General features: G+C 34.1%; 1 protein-coding gene across 1 annotated transcript in view; it reads right to left on the reverse strand.

Moving 5' to 3' along the window:
* The window catches only part of LOC118200996 (protein AATF-like), a 72,518-nt gene that overhangs the window by 37,371 nt on the left and 17,962 nt on the right, over positions 1 to 17,185 (reverse strand). The window contains exons 3-4 of the mRNA XM_035373004.2: positions 16,773 to 16,950; positions 504 to 574 (exon numbers count right to left, since the gene is read on the reverse strand). Coding sequence (XP_035228895.1) covers positions 504 to 574; positions 16,773 to 16,950 — 249 coding nt within the window. The remainder of the gene's footprint in view (positions 1 to 503; positions 575 to 16,772; positions 16,951 to 17,185) is intronic.

Below are 17,185 nucleotides of genomic sequence, written 5' to 3' on the forward strand. Positions count from 1 at the left end.
GATAGTTGAGAGAATATCAGGACTGCAGAAGAATAAAATTTAGAGGAAGGAGATAATATGAGAAGAAACAACTGGCTGAATTAGCTGACTAAGCATTGCTTGAATCTTCATATAAAAATCTATAAATGTCTACAGAAGATTATGACAGCTTATATCAAATGACATTCAATACGGAAAAAATATAATTGAATTTAATAAGAAAAATTATTCTCAAAAATCATTAAATGTGGAACACAATTTGCTAAGTTTAATTAATTCAATAAATGTCATTTATTGTTGGGAGAAGTTTTTCTTCGTTGAAGGCTAAAAATTAAAAACCAAAGGATTCGGTACTCTAAGAGAGACCCGAAGATGTGATGAAAAACCAGGAATGTTGAGAGTTGGCAACTATGCAAATATAAGTAACTAAAATTTGAAAGATAATTGAACGTTTTTTTTTTTTTTTTTTTTTTTTTTTAAATCTTTGAAATGCCTGCAAATGAATTAACAGTATCTTTACTTACTACTTTCTTCATCATCGGCAGATTCAGATTCTGAAGTTTCTTCTTCATCATCTAAACTGGGTACTTTATCACTGTTTAAAATAATAATAATAATAAAACAATATTCTTCAAATCAAATGCATAAAAATCTAAGTTCATGTGGAAAGATTGAAAAATTTTTAAGGAACTAATCAATAAAGAACATTAGCCTTTCCCCTAAAACATATTCATAAAAACATTTCATACACATTCACATACTGCTATTTTTGTGTTCTGAAGAAAGTATCACATTATTTCCTGCACCAGAATACATGCAAATAATTTTAAGTTAATATAGTAACTTGACAGTTAAACAGAAGGTTGCAAGTGAAGCAGTTGATACTATAAATATATGTTAAAAACAGACAAAACAATTAAAATTAAAAATTTTTCTCCAAATGCAGTAAATCCAATAAAAGAATTAAAAAATCTAAATAACACATTTTTAAATCTGATCGCAATAATTTTAATTCTATCTAGATGCACTAAAAATAAATACATGATTAAAATGAAAAACTGATAGATTATTTATCATTCTCTATGACTTCTGAACTGATTTCAAAGTGAGCTTAGTTAAACTAAAAATGACACAGATTTAATCATTTAAATGTATCTAGATAAACAGTCACAGAATCATTAAAAAAGTAACTGCTAAGTTTTTAAATGCCTTGTTTTCAAGGTATAGATACTGTTGTAGTATTTATCCTTTTCATGCCATAAGAAAATATAATAAATGATTTGTGTGTATTATACATATGTAGGTTGTTTTTTTTTTCAACCTCTGATCGCACAGTATGATGGCCAGGTATGCGACAGGTGGTTGGTGTGCGTAGTAGGCGACTGCGCATCTCCCCCTCCACAGGCTCTGTCACTGGCGTATTCAACATGCCATTTTCTGTTGAGATGCAGTCATGTAAACATGGCTGTCGCTATTGATTCTCCTGCCAAGTGTGAATTGCGAGCTGTTATTCGTTTCTTGCTGGCAGAAGGGAACAGTGCAGCAGAAATTCATCGAAGAAAGAGTCGAGTGTATGGAAACAGCTTTATGAGTGATGGCGCTGTTCGTGAATGGTGTCGAAAGTTTAAAGATGGCCGAACTGATATGTGCATGATGAAGGGGGTCAAGGACGCAAGTCTGTCGCTATAGACGACATTGTTCAACGAGTTGACCAAGCGGTTAAGCAAAATCGAAGGTTCACCATAAGTGAATTATCGATGAATTTTCCGGAAGTTTCAAGATCTTCCCTGTACTCTATCGTTACTGAACAGTTGCGCTACAGAAAAGTTTGTGCTTCCTGGGTCCCACAGATGTTGACTGACAATCACAAAACTCGCCGAATGGTTGCAGCGTTTGAGTTTCTTGACCGTTACAATACTGACGGAGAAGAGTTTTTGAAATCCATTGTGACAGGTGATGACATGGGTTCAATATGACACGCCCGAAACGAAACGACAATCACAACTATGGATGCACACAAATTCTCCAAAGAGACCCACAAAATTCAAACGAACCTTTAACAACCGTAAGGTTATGGCAACTGTTTTTGGGGGCCAAAAAGGTGTGTTGCTTGTGGAGTTTATGCAGCTTGGAACAACAATTAATGCAGATTCATATTGTGAAACTTTGCGACGCTTATGGAGAGCTATTCAAAACAAACGAAAAGGCATGCTGACTTCTGGAATTGTTCTGATGCACGACAATGCCCGTCCTCACAGCGCTCGTGTAACCCAACAGCTCCTTCAGCAATTTCGATGGGACATTTTTGAACATCCACCATATAGTCCCAACCTAACGCCTAGTGACTTTCATCTGTTCCCTGAATGCAGTGGCTTGGTGGGAAGCGCTTCCAAAAGGACGTGGAGCTGAAAGAAACCATCACAACTCACTTCGAATCATTGGCAGGGACATTTTATGAAGAGGGTATTGCAAAGGTTGTTCACAGATATGACAAATACCTCAATCGTCAAGATGATTATGTAGAGAAATAACCTGTATTGTACATTACTTTTGGTAATAAAATCTTTTTGTATATTCACCCGTCTTCTCTTTATAGCCCATCGGAGGTTGAAAAAAAAGTAGCCCTCGTACATCATGTTTTCTTGGAAAAATGTTTAAAATTTTTATTTTTTAAAAAGCAAAAAGGTTTGAAATAAAAAAAAAAGTATGGAATTAAAATATATTGGATGTTTTCTTAAGACTGCATGATTAAATGTCTTTTAAATGGTCGATAGCATAGTTCTCATTAAAGAAATAAATCAATTAAGGTAAACATTCATGTAATATAACAGTTTTTTGGTCACTTCAGATCTTTTAATAAAAATAACATAATTTAATTTTTTGCATTAGCCTTAAGGGAAGAGGCGAAGGAAGTAATGAAAATGTTTTCTATAACCAAGGGAGATATGTTGATTTTTTAAATGCAAATTTTTAGTATAAGAAAAGTACTAGGAAAATTTCACATATTTAAAAATGCCTTACAAATTTTAATATACAGAACATTATACAAAAGTTGAAATCAAAATAGTATATGTAAAATTAAAAATGTTATACATTTTTACTAAAGAGTGTCTCATGACCAAAATTATCACAGTCAAGAGCATTTCCTGTTCACCAGTGGCTGAGCAGTCAAGTCGCTGAACAGTGGTAGTTCGGCCCGAGGTTCGAATCCTACAAATGGGCTGGCTGCATGGGTGTTTTCGTGATTTTTAGCATGTGTATACTAGCCAGTTTCCATTAGAAAGTCCTCCACGAAGGCACCCCTCCTCTTAGGCATATAGCTCTCGAGACTTAATACATAAAACCAAGAACACTTACTTATCTGATTTACTTCTTAAATAAAAACTGTGAAAATGCAAATAATGTTTCTAAAGATTTTTGTCCCCACCCCCAAATAAAATTTCTTTATTACTATTATTCTTAAAATAATTTTTTAATTGCTATATATGAACAGACTAAGCTATAAAATCAATTTTTTTTTTTTTTTTTTTTTTTTTTTTTTCCAATTCCGTAATATGCTGAAGAATTTTTTTGTGGGTGTGGGTATCATTAACAAAAATATTACAATCGCATGTTTCTGCAAAAAGAGATCTCTTAAGATCTGCCTGCTAAGAGTATTGATTATTAGATAATGCTGTTTCCAATATAAAATAATAATCAAGAAATTGACATATACCCAACCACAGACACCAAATGTATAGTGTTGCATTGCTTCATAGATATCAGTCAACGATAGCTCTCTCAGTATTAAGTTACTATTGTTTAAATTACTTAGAAAAAGAAATGAGGCCCCAAGGTAAAGATACATAAAAGAAATAATGTGGCTCAGTACAACCACTTCCACCATTCCTTTGAAACATATGAACTATAGCTGAAATGTATTAAGTATGTAGAAGCTCACAATACCTCAGTTACTACAAATTGACTACTGAAATATCTTACAAATAAAACTGAGATGACTTATTTATGAAATTTGCTATGACGGTTGTCCTAACTACCAGGCTAAATGACCCACTATGTATTATTTATTTTGGCAAAAGAGGAGCTGTAATACACAAATGAATTCCCCTTTTGACAGGCAATTTTAAAATAATCTGGCTGCCTTAATATAGCAGACAATGTATACAGTACAAAGTCTGTAATCCGGATGTCCATTATCCGGAATAATCTATAATCCGGACTTTAAAGCCACAAACTTTACGCATGCGCGTAGAGAATGCACATACATTATGCATGCACATAAAGAATGCACATACATTACGTACGTATGCTTTATGCATGCGCGTCGAGAATGCAGATACATTACGCACGTATGCTTTATGCATGCGCGTCGAGAATGCACATACGTTATGCATGCACGTAAAGAATGCATATACATTACGCACGTATGCTTTACACATGCGCACATTGAAAGAAATGTTTAATGAAGTAAACAAATAAATATTGAGCCTTTTTTTTTGTAAAATTTGATACCCTCTAGAGCATAATTGCTTTTTATTTCATAAATTACGGTTTCATATTTTTAATAGTATAATTTCTGCATGCCATCTTACCAGATTTAAATTGATGATCTATAATCCAGGATAAACCCTAATTCGGAATCGCCGAAGTCCGGACGAGTCCGGATTACAGACTTTACAGTACTGCATAAAATAATTTTTCAACATATTGAATCTATTTAAAAATATAATAATAATGCTAACACAAAAGCTTGAAATGAAAAATGAAAATGAAATAATGAATTAAAAAATGAAATTGATTTTTTAAATTATTTAACTCGCCCCCCCCCAAAGAAGCATTAATAGGCTATCCTACAAATACTATAATTAACTATAATCTTGGTTGATCTTTACATTACGGTAACTGGTAGTTTGGCGACATTTTGGAGGCGATAAAGGTTACTACCTGGGACTTTGGTAATAATGTGAGCAGTACTGAGTTCCGATTACGCATTATTTTGTGTGGGGGAAATGAGAGATCATGGGATATGTCATGTGATATTAATGGACGAATTACAGTTCTTTAATCGGAAAAGGGGGGAAATCGGGAAACAATCTGGAAATTTTGTATTTGGCTTTATTCTGTGTTGTGTGAAATAGTGTTTGTGAATTTTTGGATCCCATGGCCGTAAGTAAATTGAATTCGAAATGGGTATTTAGTGGTATTGAAAAGGATAGTAAGAAATGTATTTTAAGGTTGTGTGAGAGAGAAATAAACATGTTTTATTATGTTATTCATTTTACCTGGTATCTTGCTTTGAAAGATAAGTATGATTTTAAAGATTCTGAAAGAGAATGAAGAAAAGTGTATCCGCCACGTAATGAAGATTCTGAAGGAGATTAGGTAAGTTAGTATTTTTAATTATTTTTATGCATTGTTGGAAATGTAAGGTGGAAAGGAATTTGGTATTATTGGGAAAATTGTTATTAGCAATGATTTAGTTTAAAGTAATTAGGATTGTAAGGTAATTTTTATTAATTGAATGTATGTGCTCATGTATATTTTAAGTGGTGTTTTTGAATTTAATTATATTTTAATGAAATGATAGTTATTTTGTGAATTTTATACTTGTAGGAATTTGGTGTATGTTTAAGTTGAAATAAATGTGCATGGAAATAATTTAAATATTTGATAATAAATATTTGTAATGCTTCATGTATGAATTCGTTGGTGACGTGTATAATGTAATAGATGATTTAGAGGTAAAAGTTTTTGGATATTTTATTTATTTTATATGTGGAAATGTTCATATTTGTAAAGGGTAAATACTTTTTCGCGATCATGTAATTTCATATATGTTCTTTTTACCGGGTTTAAAGATTGAGAAAATTGTCATGTATTTTCGTGAAATTTTTTTAATTTATGAGATAAAAGCAGTGTACATGGATATAGTGAAGAGTGTGCGCAATGCCATTTTTGTGCAATTCTGGGATGTTTTTTTAAGTAAAAATAAGTCGACGTGTACATGGTTCAGTGATATTTTAATGAAATGATAGTTATTTTGTGAATTTTATGCTTGTAGGAATTTGGTTTACGTTTAAGTTGAAATAAACGTGCATGGAAATAATTTAAATATTTGATACTAAATATTTGTAATGCTTCATGTATGAATTCGTTGGTGACGTGTATAATATAATAGATGATTTAGAGGTAAAAGTTTTTGGATATTTTATTTATTTTATATGTGGAAATGTTCATATTTGTAAAGGGTAAATACTTTTTCGCAATCAGGTAATTTCATATATGTTCTTTTTACCGGGTTTAAAGATTGAGAAAATTGTCATGTATTTTCGTGAAATTTTTCGAATTTATGAGAAAAAAGCAGTGTACATGGATATAGTGAAGAGTGTGCGCAATGCCATTTTTGTGCAATTCTGGGATGTTTTTTTAAGTAAAAATAAGTCGGCGTGTACATGGTTTATGTGTATGTGTTATTTTGAAAAACGCGTAAGGTGTATGGTATTGTGCACTTTTTCCGAATTTTGCAGTGAATATTTGTCATGATTAAGCAGTTTTGTTTGATAAAATTTCTAGCATAAGTGTAATTCGGCTAGTAGATTGTTGGAAGAAGTGTTCAGTAGATAAGAAGAAAAGAAACATGTCTTTACTTCGTGAAGACAAAATGGCGGCGGGGAAAAAAAATAGAGGGTTGCTGTAGGGGAGTTGGTCGCCAAATTTTCGCCAAAAAATCGCCAAGTTACCGTAATGTAAAGATCAACCATAATCTTTTTTTCAACAGGCAATTTGCATAACGCACTTCTTATTTTTAATCTACCACAAATACTAGTACAGTCAAAAGTCGTTAATTCGGACACCCATAATCCGGACCTCAAAGCTAAAAACTTTCTGCGCATGTGCCGCAATGACACATGCGCATAGGCGTTTGCGTGTGCACGTAAGACCTTTACGACTGCGCATAGGCGTGTGCGCAAGCGCATAATATGTTTTCGCATGCGCGTTTAGTGTATAACGGATGGTATAAGCTAAAATTATCTAAATATCTATTTCAGTTAATGTTGATGATAGCGTTGCTCCTTAATCTTCGAATTGGATGCGGCTTATTATTTTTTGCGGACTGTAAGAGCAATTTTATAAAAGTAAACTTGAACTTTCGATTATGTCAAATAGAATTTCCGATGCTGGAGCTCTCAAAGGATCTACAAAACGAAAGTATGTTTCGATTCGGTATTCTCGGCACAGCAATTACGGGACTTGAACAGCGGAACTTTGTAACTGAACAAGAAATTATGTCTGTTTATAGAATCAAAGAGAAAGTATTATCACATAAAACGAAGCAACTTAAATAACTTACATTGAAAGAAATGTTTAATAAAATAAACAAATAAATATTCTTTTTTTTTTTTGTAAATTTTGATACCCTTTAGATCATAATTGTTCATTTCATAAATTACGGTTTCATATTTTTAATTTTAGAATTTCTGCATGCCATCTTACAAGATTTAAACTGATGATCTATAATCCGGAATCGCCGAAGTCCCGACGAGTCCGGATTAACGACTTTTGACTGTATAATAAACCATAAAGTTTTTATCAACAGACCTGCACAACGTATTTCTTACTTTTATTCTATTAATTTCTGAAATACAGAAAATTATTTTATGTATCAAAACTTCTTTACAATTTTCTTTAAGAAATATTTCACATTTCTCAGTCTTAGCAAGAGAAGGTTAGGCCTAGGCCCCTTTTCTTGAACATACTGTGTAACTCTGAAGATAAAATATACAACAATGTAGAAATATTTCAGCAAGTAAATAATCAACACTATGTTTTGAAACAGATTTTTAATTAAATAGAAGACACATGCACAATGTCTGTCTCTCCTACTCAAAATTACCCAGCCTGCATTGAAAAAAAAAATATGTTTACATGTGGACAATTTTTACATTAAATATGTAAATATCTTTTAATCAGACATGCAAATGATAGAAAGTATACAGCAGATAAATACATGATGGGAATCTTAAAATGTATCAGAAACACATACCTCAAAATATACACCACGCACACTGCTCAACACCTTAGTCCTATGGAAATTTCCTGTTATGTTTTTACCACCAATCCTCAAATTCCATATCACAGATTATGTTCTTACTGCATTAATATAAATATTAACAAGACATAGTGCACAATAAAAATTAAACTTTATTTAGGAACTTCGCGCACACTGCCCGACAGCCTGCCTGTTTCGCTCTGCTCGCAAGAAATTTCTCCTCTAGGGTTGCCACACTTATCGGAGGGCGCAAGGCGCGCTCCTTGTTGCCATCACCACAGAGTTTCCCCCCAGTTCCTTTAATGGCTATTCAAAGGAACGACATAGGTTATGAAATTATCTCAGAGTATCCGTGCTGTCGGGTATTTTTTTTTTATGATTACAAAATTAGAATATAAAATTAGAAAAGATCAAAATGCAATTCAATATATAACAAGGTATTGACACATATAATAAAAATGAAATAACAAAAAATATGTTAAGATATGAATTTAAAAAAAATGTATTAAATTGTTATGTAAGAAGCAAGTTTCTTAAGGGAAGTGAACATGTCTTTCCGATCTGGTGACAGTTTGTGTCTTAGAGAGTTCGTTTGCAGATTTATTCTGCTGAACTGTCTTTAAGTCTTTATTTGTTTTTAGTTCAGGCAAATTAGAGTCCGAAAGCAAATAGGCTAGTTTCACACGGTCTATAGACACAGTAGATTTCAGACCGTTAACATCAATTGTGAAAGTTTTGTCCGTTCTAGAAAGTTTATGCGGACGTTTATGCTGTCCGTTTATGCGGACCTGTATATGGTTGGCACAGAGGTGGCTTTACTCGATCGACATGTAAGTATACATGCGTACAAGACTTTAAGGTAGCACTTACGTAACATTTTTCTTGGCAATGTGCAGATGTTGCTATTGGATTCAATTGTTGCATTCTATGCCTAAGATTCGTGATAAATTGTGTGTCATACGGAGATATCTTAGATGACGTTATCATATCACTAGGCAGCTTGAGAGTTGTGCCGTACACCAGTTCAGCACAAGATGACTGTAGATCTTCCTTTACGGCTGTCCGAATACCAAGCATAACAACTGGTAGTGTTTCAGTCCAGTTATTGGTCTCGTGAGCCTTGAGAGAAGATTTTAAATGTCGATGAAATCGTTCAACAATGCCGTTGGACATTGGATGATAGGCTGTTGTTGTGATTCTGTTCGTACCCAAAATGCGTGTGAATTCTGCAAAAAGTGCGGATCTCATTTGAGAACCTTGGTCTGTTGTTATGATCGATGGGCAGCCAAAACGAGATATCCAACAGTTGAAGATGGCTCTGCAAATGGTTTCCGTTTTCATATCCGGGATGGGAATGGCTTCAGGCCATCTGGAGAATCTATCTATTAGAGTTAAAAGGTACACATTGCCTTCTGATGGAGGTAACGGTCCGACGATATCCATATGGATTTCTGAAAAACGTGCATCAGGAAGAGAGAATGTGCCCAGTGGTGCTTTAGTATGCCTAGTAATTTTCGATTTTTGGCAAGATTCACAGGATTTCACCCAATTTTTGATATGACGTTTCATATCGGGCCATACATAACGAGAACAAATAAGCTTCGTAGTAGCTGCAATTCCTGGATGTGACAGATTATGCAGATGATTAAAGATGAGTCTGCGAAAGGAATTCGGAACAAATGGACGAGGAATGTCTGTTGATATGTCACAAAGAATATTACCATCAGAATATTGGTACGGTTTAAATTCCAGTTTCAAAGATGATGTGTTGTTTTTGAGAAGGTCTTGTACCTCCGGATCATGCCGTTGAGCTTCCGAAAATTTTTTAAAATCCAAAAATGGAGATTTTGTTATGGAATCAATTTTGATTCTTGAAAGAGCGTCAGCAACGACGTTTTTTGAACCTTGCACATGCCTAATATCAGTAGAGTACTGAGAAATAAAATCTAAATGTCGCAATTGTCGAGGTGAACATTTATGAGGGTTCTGTTTAAAAGCGTATATTAACGGTTTTTGATCCGTATAAATTATAAAATTTCTGCCCTCTAACATGTGTCGGAATTTCTTAATTGCAGAATAAATAGAAAATAATTCCCTATCGTACGCGGACCATTTCTGTTGACTTTTATTGAGTTTCATAGAGAAAAATGCTATAGGTTCCCATGTTTGTTGAGACAACTGCATAAGTGTGCCGCCGATTGCGACGTCTGAGGCATCTACCCAGATGCTTAGCTGGGCTCCGGGAATAGGGTGTCTCAAAAGGGTAGCCTGAGCAATGGCATTTTTGGCAGCAATAAAGGCTTGTTCAGCATTCTCGTTCCAATTTAATTGTGGGGATGAATCCTGAACACGAGAACGAGATTTCTTTTTATTAATATAGCCTTCTAACAATTTTATTAAAGGAGAAAGAATATGTGCTGCTTTAGGTATGAAACATCTATAAAAGTTAAACATGCCTAAAAATCGGCGAAGCTGAGTGAGAGTGGTAGGTTGAGGAAAATCTAAAATACATTTGACTTTGTCAGGAAGAGGTTCAATTCCGTTTTCACTAAGGTGAAAACCTAAGAAATCAATAGATGTTTGACCAAAGGTGCATTTTGAAACATTTATGCAAAGTCCATATTCCTGAAGTTTGGAAAATAAAGCTTTCAAATGCCTGCAATGTTCCTCAGAATCTTTAGAGGCTATGAGCAAGTCATCGACAAAAGCGTAAACGCCTTCTAAATCCCGCGTGACTTCATCTATAAAACGTTGAAAAGTCGCAGATGCATTGCATAAGCCGAATTGCATACGGGTACTTTCGAATAAACCGAATGGTGTGCATATGGCGGTTTTGTGGATGTTGGCTGGGTTAATTGGTATTTGATGGTATGCCTTAATCAGGTCGACATGACTAAAAATTTTAGTACCGTGCAATGCAGCAGTAAAATCGGCTAAACATGGAATAGGGTATTTGTCTTTTATTGTTTGAGCGTTCAATGCTCGATAATCTCCTACAGGTCTCCATTCCAGACTTCCCTTTTTTGGAACCATGTGAAGTGGGGATGCATAATTGCTGCTCGAAGGTCTCGAATGCCCCAATTGCATCATAGTTTGAAATTCTTGTTTTGCTATTTTTAAGCGATCTGGAGCTAACCGACGAGGTTTTGCAACCACAGGTGGACCTTTAGTTATGATATAATGAACGGTGTTATGTTTAACAGGTTGGTTAGGATCTGGTAATCTAGTAACTGAAGGAAATTCTTTTAAAATTTTGTGATATGGTGTATCACTAAATACAGTTTTTACTGAATAAATGCTTGCATTTTTCACGCAACCAACGGTTTTAAAATGCGTTTTTAAATCTTTGAGACATTTGTTTCTGAGATCAGGCACCAATTCAAAGAAATGGAGAAAATCTGCTCCAAGAATGGGTGTACTAACATTTGCTATAAGAAAAGTCCATGTAAACTGTCGTCTTAATTTGAAATCCAAAGAAAGTGTTTTTTGACCATAAACATGAATAGTAGAAGAATTAGCAGCGAAAAGTGTTTGTTGGGACGAATTCCGTTTTTGAGAATTATTTGCTGGAAGTAAGGACACGTCAGAACCGGTATCGACCAAGAATGAAAGGTTTGTTCTACGGTCACGAACGAACAGGCGACGTGAAACTTGAGGCAAAGAATAAGTCGCCTCTATTCTTTGCTGGTTTCGTTTCCCTGCCATGAACAAGGTTTTGTACATTTGTCATCTCTACACTTTTTCCCAAAACGTCTATGATACCAGCAAACAGAATAATCTCTCCTTTTGGAATTGCTTCTTTCCTTATTGCGATCTCCGCGATTTGGCGAGCGACCACGAGAAAGAGAAATGCGATCAATACGTTTGTTTAATTTTTCTATTTGTTTAAATAATTTATCCTCAAGAGACTGATCGACTGTGCGAGAAACGGCACAAGTCCCTGGGGTTGGATTTACTTCTAAAATTCTGTCGGCAATTTCTGCAGCTTTATCTACAGTTAAATTGGACACCGCTGCCAAAATAGACTGAACAGTCGAAGGCAAACGTTGAAGGAATAATTCTAACATTAAGTTATCAGGAACATTTAAAGATTCTGCTCGACGTTTCATATTGCTAAGCAAATCGGAAGGTTTTCGAGAACCTAATTCTTCTCCAGATAATAATTGGCGAATTTCTTGCTGAGAAGATTCTCCTGCATGATTTATTAACTCAGTTTTAAGCTTTGTATATGGATCAATAGGATCTAGTTTCATAAGTAAATCCCGTACTAGTGATACGATATCTGGAGGAAGATGAGCAACTACATAATTATATTTAGTAATGGATTCTGTGATAGGTTTGGGGGTGGCAAGAGCAAAGGTACTTTCACACATAATAAACCATAAAGATGGGTCTGATCGGTTATAAACCGGAATTTGGACGGCATAAACATCAGACATTGTGCAAGGTTTTTAAGCCAAAATAAAAGCAAAAATTTAACTAAAGAAAATTAAATTAAATGATAAGTAGAAAACAGAATTATAAAATGATCTATAATTACTACTCATCTGTGATCCGGAGGACAAAAACCGATGTAATCCATTACTTCTGGTTTGGAGATCTTGAGTGATGGCTTGTAGTCAAAACCGAAAGTGCTTGAGAACTGTTCATACGATTTAACACAGTCCAGGTTACCATTATGGAAATTTCCTGTTATGTTTTTACCACCAATCCTCAAATTCCATATCACAGATTATGTTCTTACTGCATTAATATAAATATTAACAAGACATAGTGCACAATAAAAATTAAACTTTATTTAGGAACTTCGCGCACACTGTCCGACAGCCTGCCTGTTTCGCTCTGCTCGCTACTCGTAAGAAATTTCTCCTCTAGGGTTGCCACACTTATCGGAGGGCGCAAGGCGCGCTCCTTATCGCCATCACCACAGTCCATTCAGACTGCTTAGATGGTATTGCTATTTACTTTCCAAACTACAGCAAAGGAGAATATTTCTAGGACCCTCCTAACAATGGTACAATCAACTAAATGAATTTGACAGAAATCACAGAGCTGTCTTAAGCTCGTAAGTGATACTGATGAATTGCCTGGCACAAAGGCAGATGGATAAGTCATTAATGAGAATACACTAACAAGTAAAGCACTGTGGTTTTACATAATTTCTGAATAAGCTAGCTGTACAAATTGAAATATTTCTTGCATTTAAATTGTATTCCAAATTAAGATTTATCTTGAAATTAATGTATGTAATTGCAGTGAGAATTAGATTTTTGTAGCGTAGTTTATGTGAGATGATATCACTTGGGATCATGTGATATGAAACGACGAAGCAGGATGTTGTACCATGAAAGCATCTAGTAAATTCTTAAATTAATGTTTTTTTACAAATTTATCGCTTTTATTTATTATCTTTTTACAAAATTTTACACGATATTAAAATGTTTATGCCTTCAGAATAAAAATTTCTTAGAACTAACATTTGTCAACATTTTTTATGTGTATACTGTCTGTTGTTGGCAAAAATGTCTGCTTGGCCAGATTTGCGCCGGCGAAACGGAAAAGTACTCATATATATTATAACTGACTTTACTATTTCAGAAACCATTATTTACAGTACCCAGTCACCTTTAGTAATTTCTCATAACACTAAAATAGCCCAGCAATATGTTCATAACATCCTATAGTCTGTTATTTAGCAATGACACAACTGCCAACGTTGAAATATAAAAAACGTGGAGGTTTACATTCTAATTTTATCTAATTATTTAATTTTACTTAATTAATATTTTAACTAATTTTATTCATTTTGTAATTTTTTTAAAATTTTAAGCTAATGAAAATCCAAATTTGTAAGAAAATCTTTTAATTAGCAACATGCTTTTAAGCAGAAAGAACACAAGATTAAAAATTTATTTCCAAATAATCATGTGGATAAACTTAATAATATCACATTTATAAATTTACAAGAGAATTAAGCACACATATTTATCTAACAAAATTTAGTTCAATCTTCATAGAATGCTTCACAAACCTCTTGAGACTAATAGGCCTTTTGGGATAAAACCTATTTCAAGAAACTACTACAGGGAAATGAAAGATGCACAATTTAAGTTTCATTAAGATACAGTAATGCCAATGTCCTCATATTTTGTTTACATAAATTTATAAGGTATTTCTCCCGAATTCTTAGCATGCCTTCATGGTGTAGTGGTCAGCATGCTTGACACATATTCAAGAGGTCCAGTGAGGGCATTGCTCATTTTTCATTTCTCCAGCTTTGAAATAACCTAATGTCTCTACAGTGGTGTCCGAACTAAAGGGTGGTGAATGATGATTCTTCACCACCAGGAGTTGGTGATTGGGTCCCTTAAAACCCCAGTCGCCTTTAAAAGGGAGTTATATAAGATATTTCTCCCACCTCCTTAAGTTCATGGTGTAGCGGTCAGCACGCTCGACGCGTATTCGAGACGTCCATGTTCGAGTCCTGGTGAGGGCATTGCTAATTTTTCATCTCACCTGCTTGGAAATAACCTAATGTCTCTACACATTTTGTTTAGAGAACTTCCAGTTTCAGTCAGCAGTAATTCTACACTTCATTTGAAACAGATGATCTAAACTAAGATAAATTAAAAACAAGGGACCTGGCAATTTTTTGGGAGGTATGAGAAAATCTTGAAATCAGTTGTTTTTCCATTGGCGTGAAAAATTAAAAGAATAACTATAAAAACTGATGTCACTTGAATGATTTTGAGCTAAGAACAGAGACCTTGCACAAGATCTTTATTTTGTCATGCCTGACATTATCTTCAAAATACAAAATTACATATTTCAAAAATAAAATAAGTAAGAACATATGATATATGATACAAAGTGGGTTAGGGAAATAAAGAAACGCTAGTGTTATAATATTTTAGAGATATACAGAAAAAATTAATAAAGTGTGCCATCACCACTGACCATAATGCAAGTTTTGCAATGATTTTCCATGCAAAGTATTACACTGTTTTGAAGTTCCTGGAGTAACAAAGAATGATGAATAGCACTTTGAAGCTCCTGGAAAGTGTAGGAGGAGACTGAATTGATGCTAGTCAGCACCTTAGTGTGTCCCACACATATTATATTGGATTTAAATCTTGATAACATGTGGGGAACTCCATCTGCTGGATCTCAAGATAATCATGAAATAGTGCAACATAAAGGGAAAGAGCATCATCGTCCATTAGAAGGAAGTTATTAATGATTATACACTCCTAAACAATTTAACATCAGGGTCAAGAACCTCATCACTATATACTTCAGCATTCAGAGTTGCATTTGTAAAAATGTGTCATTTATAAAGCCATTAAAAATACTGATTGTCCACACCATAAGTCTACCATTGAACCGATAGCTTCTCATAGATGTTTTCAGGCAGGCTAATGGTATACATTTTGATTCACCCAAAGCATAACATGCCTGGAATCACTCTACAAACAAAAAATGAGATTTATCAGTAAAGAGAACTTGGTTTCAGTCCATAATATCCCAGTCACGATTAACCCTGTACCACTGCAACCATGTGAAATTTTGAAGCCCGAGTCAGTGGAACACAAATCACAGGCTTCTTTGTATACAGCCCTCTAGTATGCAGTTGCATTCACATTATACCAAGATAGCTGAGTTCTTGGAGTTGCAGTGAACTTCCTTGCAATCTGGGTAGATGTCTAGGTTGTATTTCTTTTAGCATGAGAATCCTGAGTCTATTATGGTACATTTTTTACATAAAGCTTATCATCTAGATCATTTCCAGATTCTAGACTTGATGCTTTTAGCTCTTTTTAGATGATTACAGAGCTGTATCAGTGTCAGCTTTGCTTCCACTCTCCCAATCACATGCCATTCCTCACAATCTCTCAAATACCCTCTTAATAACATGTTCTACATTCTGCACATGAAAATTTCACCCAGTTACTTGTACAGAACTTGAAATCAGAATATTAAGCAACTCCCTTTTACTCTTTCCACACCTGCTGAAAGACTGAAGAATTTATTGTGCATAAAAATCTACATATTTCTGAGAAGCAAAGGTTAATTCCAATGAAGTATGTGATAATTTTGACTTTCAGCTACCAATCAACCACCTGTCATGGAACTTAACTAAATAAAATTAGCATAAAAACCTTTTTACAGCTGTTCCTTCAATTTTTTTCTACCAATGTTCCAACAAGGTTGGCAGCTCAGGAACAGTATTGTATTTGTTGGAGCCATCTGTCAGCAAGACATGGGCATTTGCACACAACAAATGTAGTCAGGAATGTCTGCTTTGTTCCACAAACATTCCTTGGCTTGCCAAATTTTCAAACCTTTCCTCAAATAAATAGGCAACACATATTAGATGCTCTGATCACACACGTCTTGCATCACACATAAACTCGCTGAGCTATTACAGAACACCTGACAGCAAATGCTACAGGACAGTATTTGATGCTTATATGAACACAGGCAAAAACAAATATCATCATGCATTGCCATTAGAAGGGATCCCATATCATATTAATGTGAAATGCTTCTGAATACATATTAACTAAATAAATTTTTAATTGCTAACCCCTTTTTAATTTTTAACCTTTTTTTCTTTTTAAATTACTCCCTTTTCATCTCATTTATTTCAATTTCATCATAATCAAATAATTTTCCTAGTTATGATGAGTTTATTGATCAAGAATGTATTTCTTTGAGGTATAATAAATTTACAATATCTTACTTCAAACCTGACTCAGCTTTAAAAAGTTCCTTGAAAGCATTTAAATCTGAATCACTCAAATATTTATCATCACCATTATCATCTTCTTCACTTTCACCTCCACTACTATCCAGATCTGATGGTTTTTCAGACGACACATCATTTTCATCATCTTCAACATTAGAAGAGGTCTTCCTTTCTGAAAATAAGCAAACATATATATAAATATAAGCATTTACTTTAATACATTAAAAGTTCCATTTTTATCTAAATATACCCGACATATATTAGCCTAACAGGCCATTTGTATTATTTTGGATAATGTGATTAAGGTTCCACTACATGTATTCTAAAGAAAAAACAAATTCTATGCATAATTGAATGAAGTAACATTAAATAATATACATAAAACTTAAAAGGTCAAACATATCTTT

Source organism: Stegodyphus dumicola, chromosome 2 (genome assembly GCF_044657685.1).
Source record: "Stegodyphus dumicola isolate Sdum_Otavi_A_Nest chromosome 2, ASM4465768v1".
Lineage (NCBI taxonomy): Eukaryota > Metazoa > Arthropoda > Arachnida > Araneae > Eresidae > Stegodyphus > Stegodyphus dumicola.